Below are 16965 nucleotides of genomic sequence, written 5' to 3' on the forward strand. Positions count from 1 at the left end.
TATAAACAAATGCTGTACTAATTTTACTCCACCCAAACATTTTTGCTATTTGAACTTCTTTTACTTCTCTGCCCTTGTTCCATCCCACCTCTTTTATAATTTCACCTCATATTGTGTGAACTACACTTTTTATTTTGTTTGCCTTCTGTTCTGTTGCCATGGTCTCCAGAACTTCAACCTTTAGATATATATATAACTTCTGTGTGTGTGCATGTGTGTATATATATATACGTATGTGTGTAGCTTGTTCTTTGGAACACATGGGGACCATCACTCAGCATATGTGCCTCTTGGAAATGTAAGGAGATCCTTTTGCTCAGCTGTGGTTGTTAGGGCTGTACCGCTGCCTGCGTTCCTGTTGCCTCCTCATACTCAGTGACATTACAAAAAAAAAAAAAAGAGTCAGGCCAAGTGGTTTTATTCCTTTTCTCTAGCAGTTTGATAGAACCCTTGTGGCATCCTCTTGCTTTCCTAACAGCTAGGACTGTTATTTCTCCTCCACCCTCAGAGACACTGCTGTGAGAAAACAACTCTGTCACATATTTAACTAAGGAACTCTAACTGGTTATCTTCCCTTTAAAAGACCAGGAGATGGCAATTTACAGGCTTTGATAGATTTTAAGAGCTGATCCTGTTGGCACAGTAAGGAGGCTCTGTTCACAGCCGTTCACTTTCCTTTATGGGACTGATGTGGGAACCCTAAAGCCTCCCTCGACTTGTTTTCTTAATTGGAAAATTAGTACATATTGGAGCCAGGTCTCCTCTGTTTTCACCCACCCAAAAAACCCATTCCCATCAGTGTAGACTCGGCGAGTACTTCGGGCGATGAAGTCTCTGCAAGCCAGCAGCTTTCTCCAGCAGGCAATGTATGCATGTTCCTAACTGCCTAAACAAGAGCAGACTCAGATACAGAAGAGAGAATTCTTACAGCTTTGAGCACGCTAGATGTGTGGCTGAGACCCTGCTCATGTAAGAGAAGTTGCCTAAATTGCCTGAGACTTTTTAGGCATTCCTCTGTGCCTTTAAGTAAAGGAATGCTGGACCCTGTGATTATCTATCTAATCTACAGCGGGCAGCAGCACTGATTCCTGTTAAGTGCAGGCTGACAGAAGACAAATACCAATATCTACTCCAGGGCACTGAAAGAGTTTGTTCTCGTCTAGGGGCAGGATGGGCTGCAGTCAGTTTTTAGTGGGACTCCAGACACCACTCAATTTCTGAATCAGTATTTCATGTGAAGGAAAGAGGTCTACTTATCCCCAGCCCCCAGATACAAACTGTGAATTAAGAAGTGGCAACTCCAAAGGAAATCTTTGTATGTGGCCCAATTAAGAACAATTTTTTAATGGAATATACAAACTGTTAAAATTTGTGATGAAGCAAGTTTTGTACTGTAGCTGATCTGTTGTGCTTTCTAAAAGCAGCACCAAATGAGTCTGATATAGTGATGTGGACTACGAGCTTATCTCTGACAAAACAGTTGTTCTTACCTCTGACTACTGGAAGATCTAATGGCTTTGTCTTTGAAGGCAGTAATAGTTAAACTCAGGGAAATGCAGCCTTCAGGCCTGAAAGTCCAGTTTGTTTGTCTCTGAACAAACACATTACCTTATTTTTATTGTTTCTAAATATCATCTCTTAAAAAAGTAGCAAAGAGAAAATTAATTTTCTTTAGGTATTATTTTTCCTGCCGTGTACTTTTATTAACCCCACCATAACTTATGTATGTAAAAACTGTGGGTTCCAACCCACAGGAGACTTCATCAGACCCAGGATTTAGGAGACAAAGGGGTTCAGTCTGCCAGCTTTAAACCCAGCATCGAGCAAAGGCAATGACAGGCCCTAGAGAGAGGGAGGTCTGTTTACACTTCGAATGTTACAGAGAAGTTCTGTTTTAACCAGACTGAGAAGGCTTAGAGGATGATCAGATCACCATCTGTATGATGTGACAGAACTAGTGGATTCACTGCCAAGTTCTTTCTGAACAAAAAGTATTCGGCATCTTGTTTTAGAACCTGCATCCCACCTTAAGCACCAAGAGGAAAACTGAGCCTTCGCTCCCAATGTATATGGGATTGTGCAGTTTCTGTCCTTTCCTTCACGTCTACACACCTGGCTGCTGCTTCTGCAGGACTTGGGTTCTCACACCCATGCTTAGATCATCAACTTTCAAGTTTTAATGAGAAGCTTCAGAGAAGCTTTGGTTTAAAATCAAATTTTAGAAAGTCATCATTTTTTTCCAGAATAAAAATGTGAAGTTTGGAAAAATCATCCAAATACTTACGTTACATGACACTTATGAACTGCTTAAGTGAAATACTTAATCACTAAAGAACATACAATTCTGTTATGTTTTATTTGAATGAGCATGTTTCTGCAAAAATTTTGTGTTTTTTTCCTAATCCAGAGTATTCAATCATAGAATGGTTGGGGTTGGAAGGAACCTTAAAGATGTAGTTCCAACCCCCCTTCCACTAGACTAGACATTTTTCTGCCCAGTTTAAAGCCCCTCCCCCCAAACCAGAACCTCCTCATTTACATGACTCAGCTTTAAAAAGGAAAGCATTGCAATTTTCAGTTGTTATAGGTGTGGGGTGTTTTGCATTATTTTTTTGTTTATATATGTAAAAATTAAATGTTGTGAATCAAAAAAATGAACAGCACAGAGAAATGATAAATTTATATCATTTTATGTTTATATATATAATAAAACCTTAATGTTATTTGATAATCCACATGAAAACTGTCTGTTTAAGGTATTAGGTAAGTATGATTACTGACTGAATTGAAACAAGTAATAGTAGAGTTCAGAATGATAACAACCCCAAGTTCAAAGGCAAGGCCATTTTGGTGTTTGGGGTTGGTTTTTTTTTTTTTGTGTGGTTTGTTTTGTAGCTAGAAGATGACAACTTACCCAGTATGTGTTTCAGAACATTGCATTAACGTTATTAACTATGCTGGACTGTGATGTCCAGACTTGCTTGCATTTGCAGTGTTAAAATAATTCTTCCCGAGTTCTCTCCTAAGACACCATCTATGAAAGTGTTTAGCTGTAACACTGTAATTTTAATGACCTTATTTTTATATGCATTTTTCTATGCATATATGGACTGCCAGATTTGCCATCTCCCTATAATAGGAGGCTTTGGAAAAAGCAAGAACATTCTACGGTGTCCACCCAAGTTTGCCTGTATCTCCCCCTTGTTGATCTGGCAGTGGGAGGAGCTGTTGGCATTAGACATCAAAGACTTGGGAGTCTTTAGCTGTTGACTCTAGATGGGCCTGGTTCCCCAGAACATCAAAAATGTGTGTTAAGTAGAAACAAATGTAATTTAAAAGCATTATTTATGCATTTATTGCAGACAAATAAGCCTGTTCAATATAACAAAATGCGATAAGCTTTTGTCCCCTGCGACAGGTGTATGTTGCTCTCCTTTGCTCTCAGGTGATAACGTTTCCTTAGGAGAAGTGGATGACCTTTTGAAGCACACTCCACCTCACGCTGGCAGACGGCCCAGTTCTGTTGACACAGTTGCAACAGAGCCCTGGCTGCGACCAGGAACTTCAGAGACGCTCCAACGATTCATGGCTGAACAGTCAAGCCCAGCAAAGCTTTCGCCGGACAACACGCTACCGCTGAGCTGGCACGGCCTCTCAACTGCGCATGGCTGACTCCAGCCCTGCTGCGAACCGGCTGTGCCTTGCAGCAGAGGAGGGACTGTTCAGCACAACTGCACTTTCCAGGGTCTCTTGTAGGGATTGTTCTCGTCCATGTATGTAGTGTGGAGCCGTATGGGTAGTTTAAAATAGCAATAATAAAGTAACAGAAGCTGCAGTGTAATGGAGATGTAGAGCGGGGATGGTTTGTATTACATAACATGGGAAGTGGAGGAATAGCTTGGTGGGTTTTGCACTTTTTATACAAGTTAAGTTTCAGCCTCAGAGCTGGAGCTACCACAGAAACAGTGTGTGTGTGTGTGTGTGTGAATTTGATATTAAATCAAAGTTAATTTTTAGCTTTGTTTATAGCCAAACTCCAACGCTGTCTGGAAATGGAGTAACCCAACAGCAGAGGTGCATTTTAAGCTTTTACCAAAAGAGTAACTAACTTGGAGAAGGGCGCTTGCTTTTCATACAGTCATGAGTGCTGTCCTGCATGAAGGCTCAGCGAACAGTTTCATGGAAAACTGACTATTAGCAATGTACCTTAGGTTCCCTAACCTGTTATGTGCTGGAAATACAGCTATTGTTGCATATGTTTAATTTATGGTTCTGATTTAAGAGTTAATAAATTATTTTGTTACTAAAATGTAAAAGCAGACTTCAGTTTTAATTTATCATTTGCTTCAGCTTATGTTTACTCATGAACAAACGAACCTTAAAGCTGTCTTCAAAGAAGCAGGAAAAACACATGGAAAAGTTGCTGAGTAAAGTTGCTTTAGTTCAGTGAACTGAAACACCAAGGTGAAGCAAGGGTAAGGCTGTGATTTTCCTCTTGGTTAGGAATTCCCACCCAGAGGCCAAAGCTTGACCAGCAGGGAAAACCAAAAAAAAACAAATGGTGAAACCAAAACAATTTGTAAAAATTTATTTTTACTCAACTGCTGCTGCCTTAAAGCTTCCATCTACCTGCTTGAAGGCCAGGGCGGTTCTGGCAGGCATGAGATGCTTGCCGAGAGATGTACTTCAACATTGTGTTGTGCTTGGCTTTGTCAGGGCTTTAGCATGTTTCTTTGCAGAGAGGAAGTGCCCATTCAGGCTAATTCTTACCATGAGTTTCTGGCTCATCAGCTAAAAGGCTTATCATGTTCATCACTTTGGGTATGACAGCACTGGCCAGTTAAGTAATGCAGGGATCTTAGTGTAATCCAGGACCTAGGCACAGCATGTGTTATCAATCATGGCTGATTGATTCTGAATTGCCCAGAGGCAGGAATCCCAAAGTACTTTTAAGCAGCTAAGGTGAAAGTGTTTTATAACACAGTTACCACCCTGCCACTGAGCCTCTCACGCTGAAGCCCACCTTTGGTATTTCATACTTCTCTTCCATCTGTCACCTGCCAGCCTGTCCCTTGTTTTTGATGCCTTGTGACTCTTTTCAGCTGCTTCACAAGTTGAACTTTGTGATCCATCACTGTACTAACCCCCAGCTAGACAGAGAACTTGTCTTTTCTCCTTCATCTAGTGGGCTACATAAACTAGTTTTTCTTTATTGCCTGAACTTTAACCAAAGTTTCACTCCCTCACAGAAGCATAAAGTTAAGTGTTATCCTAAAAAGCCAGCTTCGTTTAACTGCAAGAATTTTTGTAAATGTCACTGACCATCAGAGACTGGCACTCATTTCCTCCAGTTCAAGTCCCGGACATGGCACAGCTCCCCCTTTACGTTGCTTCATTCACCTCTGCACTGACCTGAAACCACTGAACTTATTTTAACCTCACTGCTCAACAGCATTTAGCACAGTGAATTACACTCTACCTTACAGCTACCCTCCCTTTGGCATCCAGGCTGCTATTCAGGATACTCTTGGTCCTTCAGATCTTTCCTTCAGCTTTCTCTGCACATCCAAAGTTCAGTTGTAGGCAGGGTGTTTCTGCCTGCTTTCCCTCAGTTTTTTTAAATTTTTTTTTAAATTAAAAAAAGAACTGCAAGTTGAACATAATACCCAGAATACAGCTAGTGCAGTTCTGGCGTTACAAGAACTAAAGAGAGGTACAGAAAAGAGTAACGATGATACAGGAGTTCAGTTTCCAATGAGCCAAGACTAAACAGCTATTAGGCCTTTTCCACATAAGCAGTAAATAAGGTAAGGCATGAGAAGGTCATGCTGTAAAAAAAAAAATCATTACTGAACAGGAGTATACAACAGAACAAGCAGTAAGGTTTAAAACAAAAAAACCCCAACCACCCAAACTACACAGACATTTAAAACAGAATTAGGCAGACACATGGATAACAAATACATAAACAGCTGTTAAAACAGTGCTCCAGGCAACAGTGTCAGGAACACCTTGACAACAGTACCAAGAATACCATTTGTCACAGGCATGGGGGAGAGTATGACATCACTAGGAATGGGACACACTATACTTACTCCAAGAATTATTACTGATCACTGTCAAAACAGACAAGACTGACCTCAGGTCTGGCCTAGTACAGTTGTTTACAATTTAAACATAACAAACTGAAAAAATAAAATACAGCCCAAGAAGAAAGGCTGTACAATTACAATTAATTAAATTAACCTCATTTCTCCCCCTTCTGACTTTGATAAATGCAATTTGGTTTTGCTCCACCCCAATTAACGTTATCAGAAAACTCCTAGTCACAGGTCATGCCTTTTAATTCCCTTCACTGTTTTTTCCATAGCTATCTCATTGAACTGCTTACGCTTATTTTTGGAGCCTGCTGCCAATGGCCACAGGCTCATTCCCCTGTGAGATTAGGCTCCTCATCCACTTTCTCAGCCTTCATGCTTCTCCTTTGCTAGTCATGTGTTTTGTGAGAACACACTGGAGAACAATCCGATCTCGCTTTTACTTACAAAATCAAAGACGCTGACAAGGCTTAGCTGGCTGCTGTATTCCGAGTCAGCAGTCAGATGAACTGTAATCCCAGCCTTTCCCTCCCATCCACCCTTATTCCATAGTCTGTTTCATATTAATATTTTAATCCCCAGAAAGCAAAACGCAGTATTTGAGTTTCTATCCATGCAGCACTACAGGGTTCATTTGACTAGTCCACCTAACAAGCACTTTTAATCTTCCTTTTTTGTTGTGTGTGGGGTTTTTTTGTTTGTTTGTTTGTTTTTTTAACTTACCATTCTTTTTCACCCTGTATTTGCCTAACAGTGAGAAGACACATCCTAGTCAACCAAAGAACACCCACCTTTCTGCCCCTGGAGGGCTAGAGTTTGTTCCTTTGAAACGAGAGCATGAGAGGCAAAGGAAACTGTAAAACAAGTAGCTGTGGATTAGACTGGTTTTGATTGCACTGATGAAAGAGTTCAAAAACTTTATTGACCTATAACCTGATTAGAATATGCCAGATGAGAACCAAATATTGTACAGAAAGTTGTACAGAATTTTTTTTACATAGAAAACTTTACATATCTGTACCATATACATTTTGTCCATCTGAAAAAAATTTCTACATCCATTGTAATACAGAATGCTTGACAATCTTCTTTTAACCATCAGAGCACAATTCACAGTATGAATACATTTCCAATAAATTTAACCATCCCCAAACCATGCCAGATTTGTTACTTGAATATATTCAACATTAAATTCTGTACATAAGAGTGAAATCTACATCAAACAAAAAACATCTGACAGCAGACACAACCTAGACTTGTTTGCAGTGATTCAAGTTCCAGTCCTTGAAGGATCATCATTTCAATGGCTCGTTATATTTAAAAGCCCTAAAACAAGTATATTACAGGTAGTTATGTCAGTCATGATATTTCTACCTCTGTTCTTGACAAAAGCCAGCAACACTAACTTCTGGGCTACAACAAAACCAAAAAAAAGGAGAGAAAAAAAAAAAAGAAAAAAAAAAGAAATCACAACCCCCAAAAATAAACCCAAACTTCTAGTGCATTTGGTAAACAATGAAGTGTCACGGGTTTTCAGCAAATCAATAATACAGAAATAAAACAATTCAGGAAGAACTGTATAGTGTTAAAGAGTTTATATTACAGACCTGCATCTCTGTACATTTTTCACAGAAGGATGATTACCAATGTCTCAGACAGCCTGAGTGTGCAAAAATCTTAGAATATCAGACATAGTTGCTAAATATCTTTTACCATGAACAATAATCTCCATTTTCTTTTCACTATAAACATTTTATCCTTCAAAATACAGCTCTCCTGAGTTGTACTTCTTGCAGAAGCTCAAACCTTTACATACATAGTTCTTTGGGTACATTTTACTTTCACACCCGCCATAAACATCTGTTGCTATACTGCTGTCTAGGACAGTAAAGGATATTGCAGCCCATGCTGACACGAGGACTGTGCTAAAAACTGGCTCGGTGCTCAGCATGAGCCAGGTAGGAGAAACCGATAGAGATAATCCATCAGGAAATAAAGGGACTGGAGTGTTGCAAGCCTTAATTACAGTTGTAAGCATCAGTACCGTTAACCCTTGGATACACATTGCCATACAGAGAAACCATTTTTATGGATATCCAGACAGAATGGCTCAGCTACCTGGTCCTTTTATTTAGCTGAGGAATATAAACTTTTAAACGGAGCAATACTCAGTCAGTCACTATCTGTTACTGCTTGCTTATTCCAGACTCTTGTTCTGGTGGTTGGGATATTTGGAAAACCACACCAATCCGCAGGAAAAACCTTCGTAGAACGGCTCTAAGTTCAGGAATAAGGTCAAACTGCATAATTTCACACAACAGAGGATAGTAGAATGAGGCATGAGCCTTGAACTGAGGAGAAAACAGAAGAAATTATTCTATTATGCATCAATACACCTCAGAAAGTGTGTTGCAAGTGAAGAATTTTAAATAGTCTCCCAAGTCGAGGTGAAAAACCCACAAAGTGACAGCAGAAACATCTTTATAACTGAAGCTAGCAGTGCTAGAATAAGGCTAAGACAGCTGTGATGTACTCTGACAGATGCTCACTAACTACATACAACTCCTTGCTAATGCTTATTCTTCAAGAGGAAGAATTTTTCTATTATCAGTTAAGTTTTTTGTTGTAGTTGGCCCCTTTCAACTTATTACTTCAGCCAAGGTTTGTTAGAAATAGAGGGACATCTAAATATGGATTTATGTACTGCAGAATTGCTTTGGAGAAGGTCAAGGTGATGTACATGTAGCACTGGAAGAATAAACAGGAGTTATTTCTTTAAATAAAATAATCAGCCGCTAATCCTTTTCCTCAGCAGGAGAGGGGTAAAAGCAACTTGCCACACACTTCTGAAGGATTTTAGCACCTTTTAGATTTTCTCAGACACATTTTATTTTATCACTCACTGCACCCTCACTCTGCATTACTACTGTCTGTATCTGTCAAGTGCAGTTTCAATGTATATTCCCTCAACAAAGAGCGTCTACAGCACAGTAGGAGCTTTGCAAGTCAAGTATATAACTGCGTGAAGAACTGGTCTGGAACTACTTCTTACCTGTAGATGTTGTCTTAAATACCATTGCAAACAGTTACTTACCCTTTCATCACTTATCTTCAGGACTTTAGTCAAAAATAAGAGTAATAGATTAGTCCAGGCTTCCCGATGACTTTCTGAAGTAAGAGTGAGGAAGTAACTCAGAGCCTCACTGCAGACACTAGAGAGAAAAGACACAAAACCTAATAACTAACATTTTATTTTGAGCTTTACTGCAAAGAGGGAGCTTTGACTTTGCAACTATACCAGCAACTATACCAAGAGCCCTGGTGCAGAACAGCATTGTTTCATGAAAGCTACTGTAAGCCTGATTAGTAACAGCAAGCAGTGATTTTGTTCAACTCAAAACCAAAGTCCTAGGACTTCAGTATTAAATATGCTGACAAAACATGATCGTGCTGTTTGTGCATATATTTAATGTGTATCAAGTGCTCTTTGAGAGGTATTAAAATGCATGTGACAAAATGATATGTAGACTTTAAAAATTAATCTCATGCTGATGTAACGAGGTGGTTTTCAGCTCTGCTCCCTGGTATATAAACCTTAAAATACTTTCACTGCGTTACTACCACGGTTTTAAGCCCTCTGTTATTCCAACACTTGTTGGAACAACTTTGTAAACTACAAACCATTCAGGTGAACCTTAGTATTCACAGTAATGAATAACCAAAAAGCCAAAAGCTTCTGTATGCCTACAGGCTCCTCAAGCCCAATGCTCATTTCTGCAGATGAGAACAAACAGCATCAGTTCCCTGAACTATCTGAGGTTACTGCAAGAACAAAGCAGGGTTTAGGTGATAGTTGCTTTTCTTTTTAAAGAGGAGCTATAACAATCCCCCACCTACCCACACACTACAAAAAAAAGAAGGTGACAAAACCTTTGTTCTCTCCTGCAAATCATATAATAAGAACAAAAAGCAGAGGCAGCATTAGTAGCTGGAGGTACAGCACTCTCCACACAACATAAAAACCCTTAATATTAGCTGTGACCACCACCATACTGTGTTAGCTCTAGGAAGTTTACTGCAAAAGGAGGAGGTCTATCCTTTTAAATAAAAATAAACATTCTTTAACATCAGAAATAACATCAACAGGTTCAGCTACATGGACCTTACTTTAGTAGTCTTTGCTGGACTTCCTCCCATGCACTGGTACGGCTTTCATCCATGTACATACGGAACAGAATGCGCAACCCACAGGCAAGACTACTAGTCTCCTGTTTCAGAAGATTAGGCTTTGATTTGCCTTTGAAACCTAGAGAAATTCCAAGCATCCACTTACATTTTCGTTTCATCTGACATTTTTCCTTACAGTCCCCCACTTCGCCTTCTAAGCATCTTCTGCACATAGACAGAACAACCACCTTATGTAATTAATTTCTCACAACATTTAGTACAACAGAGTACTGCTAAAAATTAACCTACGTATATATACATTGTAATTGTGTTTGGTGCCCATTTTTATATAAGCTTCCAAGTAGATGTGAAACCTGGGTGTATAATAAAAGTGCATTCTAACCACATGAACAACGGACCAGTTTGTCTCAATCATATATATCTAAGTGTACACTGTTTTATTGCTTGTTTTTGATAAAAATGTCTACAATGCTACTGTTTCCAAAGCTGTTACTGTATAATTAAACTCAGTTTGCTAGTGGAGGTCCATACTAGCAAAAAGCATACCCATAAATATTAATACCACCTCACTCAATCTGAAGCGGTTCTGTGTATGCATACATCAATGTACCAAACAGCTTGCTGCATATTCACGGTATGCATTCACCATTAAAAATACTAGTGTAGCTAACTTTTGTGCAAAGAATAGATTAAACAAAATGCTACAGAGTCCATTTTCCATCTGTCTCAGAAAATGACAGATATTTCACTTATACACTGGTAGGTAAAACAAACCCCCTAACAAGTTTTGGGGTTTTGTGCCTGCAGCTTCCAAGCATGGGACTCGCACCTACAGCCCAGGATCAGCTTGGCAGCCATAACCCAGTGAAACCTTAAGTTTTAGGAAATCGAAAAGATATTTGCACCTGCACAGATGAGGTCTCCTCCCCTTAGGGATTCTAGGGTTATAAAGTTACAGCCTGATACTCAATTTTACATTCAGCATCAAAATACTTTTGACCTATTTTTGGGTCAATTCAGAGCACAGTAACACACTCTCACAAAATACTTCTCCGAGGTGACTGACTCACCTGCTTTCCAGAGAGCAGTTCTTTGTTCATTGTTTGAATTAAATGCTTTAGCAAACCTGTGAGATTCCAGCAGACAGTCAAGAAGTTTGAAAAGCTGCTGTGATGTTAGAAAACGATACATCCCTTGATCTTGTGTATCCACATGGACATCGAAGTCTACTGCATCTCTCTATTAAAATAAAAGAAAAAAAGAAAAAAAAAAAGAGATTTCAAATAAAAATTCACAATTGTCTTCAGAAAGCTCCTGTGATAACTCAGTCCTACCCTGTTTTCATCTGTACTTGTATTTGAACTTAAAACTGTGTTAAAGGTTCTATCCACATCCCAGTTACATAAATCCCTTTGAACAATACATGTCTTAATCTTCACAGTGTGCTGCCCCAGCACAGCAAATGCAATTTAGTGCAAAATGTAAAAGATCTCAACAGTCTGCTGGAAGTTCTCAAGTGCTTCTAAAAACTGTAAATTAGAAGATGTTACAGGAGTTTATGAAACTTTATCCACTAGAGAAAAAGCTGTTAAAAAGAGAGATACCTATCGTTCTACTTACTTGTGCTGCTGCCAGATTCTCTGCATCCTCTTTTTTGCTAGTTGCTGGGAAGAACACAATATTGTCAATAGTCTGAATGAGTTCCAGTTGTACAACGCATTTGATCAAAAGAGCAGCAAATAACTTCTGTTCTGGAAATTCTTTAAAGGAAAGAAAAAGAAAATTGCTTGTTAACTGAAGAACTGCAATACTTTTTTCTTTTTTGAGCTATTTTGGAGGTAAGTTGAAGAACAGCTGAACTTCAAGCACATTCATAAACCAAACCTGGAATCCACCCATCTGAATTACTCTTCTAAAACCACGACCTATCACGATATTAACAATAGGCAGGTTTTAAAAAGCTATTTCCTAACTTTAAAGTTGCCTGCCATATATTGAACAAATATTCAATGTTACCTAAAAATCACCAAAATTAGTGACCCTGTGCACATCAGTGCAATGGCAAAAACCAGACGCTGAGACTGTCCACAGGCAGAGAAGGCTCAGGATAGCACTGGTATCACTGATCCTTGTTTGTACTTGTGGCAAGTACTAATACCACCAGGCATGAGCATTTTAAGCACCAACACATAACTCTGCACGAGTATCCTAAGGGTTTGATATACTCTCTTCAAATCAGTCTAAATACACCTTTTTTTTTTTCAGCTATTGCTTCTGTTGCATTCTGCACAGAAAGAACTTTGCTCTTAAGAAGAAAAATATTACTCATTTACATAGCATTATAAGGAGAGTACTATTTTTAATATTTTGCTTTGGGTAAAAAGCCTGCAAGTTAGCAGCTGAACTCTAGATTTTTAAAGCACATGTCAAAAATGTGGACCCACAAGAGTCCAACAGAACTCTGTCATACTACACGAAGACAAAAATTTAACCAATGTAATTTTCTTCACATCATGTTTCTAAAGTTATAGCTGGGGCTATAACCAAAGATATCAAACATCTGCTAAATAATACTCTTAACAGATATAAAATGCCAAATCACTACAAAACACGCACTTGCTGTTGGCCTGGTTTTACTCATTTCTTCAACTACTGTGGACCCTGCGCTGGGTTGATATGGACGTCCATCTGAAGATCTAGGCTGAATAGAATCATGAATATCTACAGACTTCTGTGAGATTGTATCCTGAAAAGAAAGCAAAAAAAAAAAAAAAATTAAAAAATGAACTGACAGAAAGCTTCTGCAAGCTAATTGTCAATAGCATTGTCCTCTTCATAGCTTAAGACGTTTGCCGTTTCAACACTGCACTTTTTCATTCACTTCAGTCATATTTGATATCAGCATTCAAGAAAGATGTACTAAAAAGATGACCTACTAAAAATGAATTGAATAATTAATGATCAACAAATATTTAATTACAGAGCAAAGTCAATGAGTAGTATTTTGCACATAGGTTTTTTGTATGCCATCCAAGCGTTTAGTATGTCAGCCAACAGTTTGACTTTTACCAGATTAAGTGTATGAGGTTTGCTACAAGGTTCCAATACTGGGAAATGCAGTACCCACCTTGATGTACAAGAAAAACCTCTAATAGCTTCTGTGAGAATTTGTATTCCTTTTATAATGGGTGAAAATGTGAACACACAGCTCTTAAATGACAAGTCCAAACAATATGAGATATCATCAAACTTTAACCTTTACTTGCCTTTACTCCCTTGAGTGTTCTGAATTATATACATGTTTGTAGGTGCTACAGGAATTTACCACAGTAAAATGATGGAGGAGGAGAATATATGTGTATCAAGAAAATGCACTAATTTAAAATCCTTTTGCCAGAGAGCTGCTTCAGCAGACTACTGCAATGTGTTCTGATTCTCCATGTTGTATTGCGTTATCTTGAGAGCTAGAACTCAATGACTCTGGAAGATGAATTGTTGGGGGTTTGTTTTGTTTTATTTTTTAATAAATATCTTCCTTCTTGATCAGTTGAATGTAAAGTATTGAAATCAATGGTAATACCTATTGCTTTCATTTCAGAAAGCATTCATTGAAAGAGGGAAATGTAATTAATAACAAAATATGTTATCATTAACTGCAAAGCAGTTATATATAGCGATTACTGTCCCTTTCAATAACCAGCATTTCTATTGGCATTTGTTCCCTAAGTACCACTGGAGACTACACATTAATTCCCTGCATTGTGGTGTTAGCAAGATTTAAATCTACACATACAGCTCCTACAAAGAACATATCAACTTCTCATACCAGTAAATAACCAAGGTTTTAATCTCTATTAAGTATAAATATACTTTTAATAGATAGTATGTCTATAGAGAGTAGAATGCTCCCTTATATTTGAACTACCTGAAGAAAAATTAGATGGAAATATCTAAAGCCTGCAAAAATTCTATCCTACCAAAAGAAAGGATCCAAAATATATCTCCTTTAACACTATTTATTATACAAATTCTGTTAATTTTGAAGTTTTAAAATGTCTTTCTACACTGAAGACAAAAAAGATTTTTGAAAACATTCATTTTAAACTGTTTCAAAGAGAAAAGATCTTTCAATTTATTCATAAGACATTTAACGTATTTGCCATTTTTGCATGCTATTATATTTAACATAAATGGATCAAAAACATAGCCAACGTTTAGATCAAACATTTTATACATCAAACCACTACAAATGAGTCAAGATATAGCAAGCACATTCAGTCATACGGATGTAAAATACCTGTATAATGAGAACTGGCTATCACAAACATTTACACTCTGTTGTAAGTAAATTATGTTAACAGTCCATAAAGATAAATGGAGGGAGTTGGTCTCTCTTAGTAGAACTCATTTGGAACCATATCCTTGAACAATTTTTATCAAATGTTTCATTAATCTATAAAGAACTTCATGCAGCAATCTTGTGAGAATGTCCAAAAGCTAAACTAATTCTCATCAGCAGTAAAGTATCTACAGGGCTGCCACTTGGAGGCAAATCCAAATTTTACATCAGTTTATTCAAGCAGTGCTAAGAAATCTGATGGTTATACGTATTTTCTATTTCAAACACTGATGTTTAAGCCCTTATTACCAGAGAAAATTTGAAGGGAAAAAAACCCAACAGTCAATCTAACTGGCCATCTTTCCACCTCCAGCATTTTCTCGTCATGCCAATGTATCAAAGAGAATATTGAGCAAAATATAAGAAAAACCATGCCCCAAACCAGAAAACAACTCAAACCCTAAATACAGTATTATAGAGACCTACCAGATGTAAGACATTACCTAAAACATACACAGATAACAACCTACAGCCAACTTCTGGAAGCTAACTTTGCTGCAAACAAATACATACTTTTCTTTCTCAATTAATTCCTTGCCATTTTTAAGGATTAAATAGCACTTTAACTGGAAAAAACTTTTTCAAGTAAACCAAAATTGAAAAATGGGTTTAAACTAAGTTTACTTTTCACTTATTCTACATCACAACACATTTGTACCAAACACTTGCAAGCTTTTAAAATATTTTTTATTTCAGCAGCTTACCAGTTTTTCTTTTGTATCAGAAGGAGATCCAGAGCCAAACTCCCCACTGACTGGTCGCCAAGTCAGCAGCCTTGAAAATACAAAACCAACACCAAATTTATTAAGTTTGAAATGATTAAATTTTCTCAGAAATACTGGATTTGGCTTTAGGCAGTGCTCTAGTGCCATTAGTGGGCCTTGTTCTCTCACACTGCCTTAAGCTTTACCTGGAATAAGGAATGAATCTACCTCAGGACAAATCAGCATGAATGTCTGGAGATGTTTTGCGTTCTCTGTTTGGGATATCTTCCAGCATTGTGGTTCTATTTTCACTTGGGATTCAACACTTCCACTTAGGAGTCATTGCTGTTAGGAGGTACCAAGTCACTGACAATACTTCTGATCTCTTCCCTGCTGTTTTCCTATAGCATGTTGCTATCTCAAGGATCTTTGCCTTAAGCACAAAAAAAATTTCTACATTAACTGTAACTTATTGAGGCTGGCTGTGCCTGCCAAGAATTGAGGGAAATTGGATTAAATAACCTAAGTGGTCCCATCATCTCTTGTTCTAACAAATCGATTGCTACAAAGTAAGATTGAAGTTATTTGTCATTGTTAGGATCTCAAACTATTTAGCCTCAATCTACATGAGGCAATGCTTGATGGACATTTGTGTCTGCCTATCCTAAGTGAGATCTTTCCCATTGTGTTAAGGATCCTGTATTAACATATCACTGACCTCCATACAACTAAAGACTGTATAACTCAAAAGACAAGAAAAGATAAAATCTTGAGGCATGTAATGAGACAACAAATAAAGCAGAGCAGAGAACTGAATTGATTCTTGAAAGCTACCAGGACACATATTACAGATTATTCTGGATTAGAGGTTGTTAAATACACTAATTTATTTTGGGCTCTAAAGTCTTATAAACTTCCATCTGCCAAAGGAGGCATTGGAATAATGAGCCATTATGAGCCAGTAGAGGACAGATCATTGTAACTTCTGCAAGGAACCAATTCTAACTCTTGAATTTCCCCAGGATAAGATTCACCTTGGCATTCTCAGCACTGGCAAGCCAATACTTGCTCTCATGATGCTTCAGAAAATTTCAGTTAAAAAAAATTATAAACAGAATAGAAATTAAATAAAAAGAAGAATCAAAGAAACTATTAAAATGAGCTAATGAATATGGGCTGGATGAGCTAACAGTGAGGTGGATTGAAAGCTGGCTGAACAGCTGAGCCAAGAGAGTGGTGATCAGGGACATAAAGTCTAGCTGGAGGCCACCAGCTAGTGGTGTACCCCAGGGGTCAACACCAGGTCCAATTCTGTTCAACATCTTCATTAATGATCTGGATGATGGGGCAGAGTGGAACCTCAGCAAGTCTGCAGATGACACAAAACTGTGAGGAGTGGCTGATACACCAGAGGGTCAGGCTGCCACCCAGAGGGATCTCAACAGGCTGGAGAAATGGGCTGATGGGAACCTCATCCTGTTCAGCAAGGGGAAGTGCACAGTTCTTCACCTCCAAAGGAACCACCCCAGGCACCAGCACACGCTGGGGGCCACCCAGCTGGAAAGCAGCTTGGCAG

The 16965-nt window shown here is 38.3% G+C and overlaps 2 protein-coding genes across 11 annotated transcripts in view; one reads left to right on the forward strand and one right to left on the reverse strand.

The window, feature by feature from the left end:
* Positions 1-4316, forward strand: part of CSPP1 (centrosome and spindle pole associated protein 1) — a 67306-nt gene extending 62990 nt beyond the window's left edge. For all 10 annotated transcript variants that reach the window (XM_052786794.1, XM_052786795.1, XM_052786788.1 and 7 more), the window contains one exon: positions 3446-4316. In XM_052786794.1, the coding sequence (XP_052642754.1) occupies positions 3446-3672 (227 nt within the window). In that variant the 3' untranslated portion in view covers positions 3673-4316. The remainder of the gene's footprint in view (positions 1-3445) is intronic.
* Positions 4317-6998: 2682 nt separating this feature from the next.
* Positions 6999-16965, reverse strand: part of ARFGEF1 (ADP ribosylation factor guanine nucleotide exchange factor 1) — a 103412-nt gene continuing 93445 nt past the window's right edge. The window contains exons 33-39 of the mRNA XM_052786783.1: positions 15390-15459; positions 12903-13032; positions 11907-12046; positions 11357-11525; positions 10266-10404; positions 9193-9310; positions 6999-8449 (exon numbers count right to left, since the gene is read on the reverse strand). Coding sequence (XP_052642743.1) covers positions 8285-8449; positions 9193-9310; positions 10266-10404; positions 11357-11525; positions 11907-12046; positions 12903-13032; positions 15390-15459 — 931 coding nt within the window. The 3' untranslated portion in view covers positions 6999-8284. The remainder of the gene's footprint in view (positions 8450-9192; positions 9311-10265; positions 10405-11356; positions 11526-11906; positions 12047-12902; positions 13033-15389; positions 15460-16965) is intronic.

The sequence above is a fragment of the Harpia harpyja genome, chromosome 5 (genome assembly GCF_026419915.1).
Source record: "Harpia harpyja isolate bHarHar1 chromosome 5, bHarHar1 primary haplotype, whole genome shotgun sequence".
NCBI classification, from domain to species: domain Eukaryota; kingdom Metazoa; phylum Chordata; class Aves; order Accipitriformes; family Accipitridae; genus Harpia; species Harpia harpyja.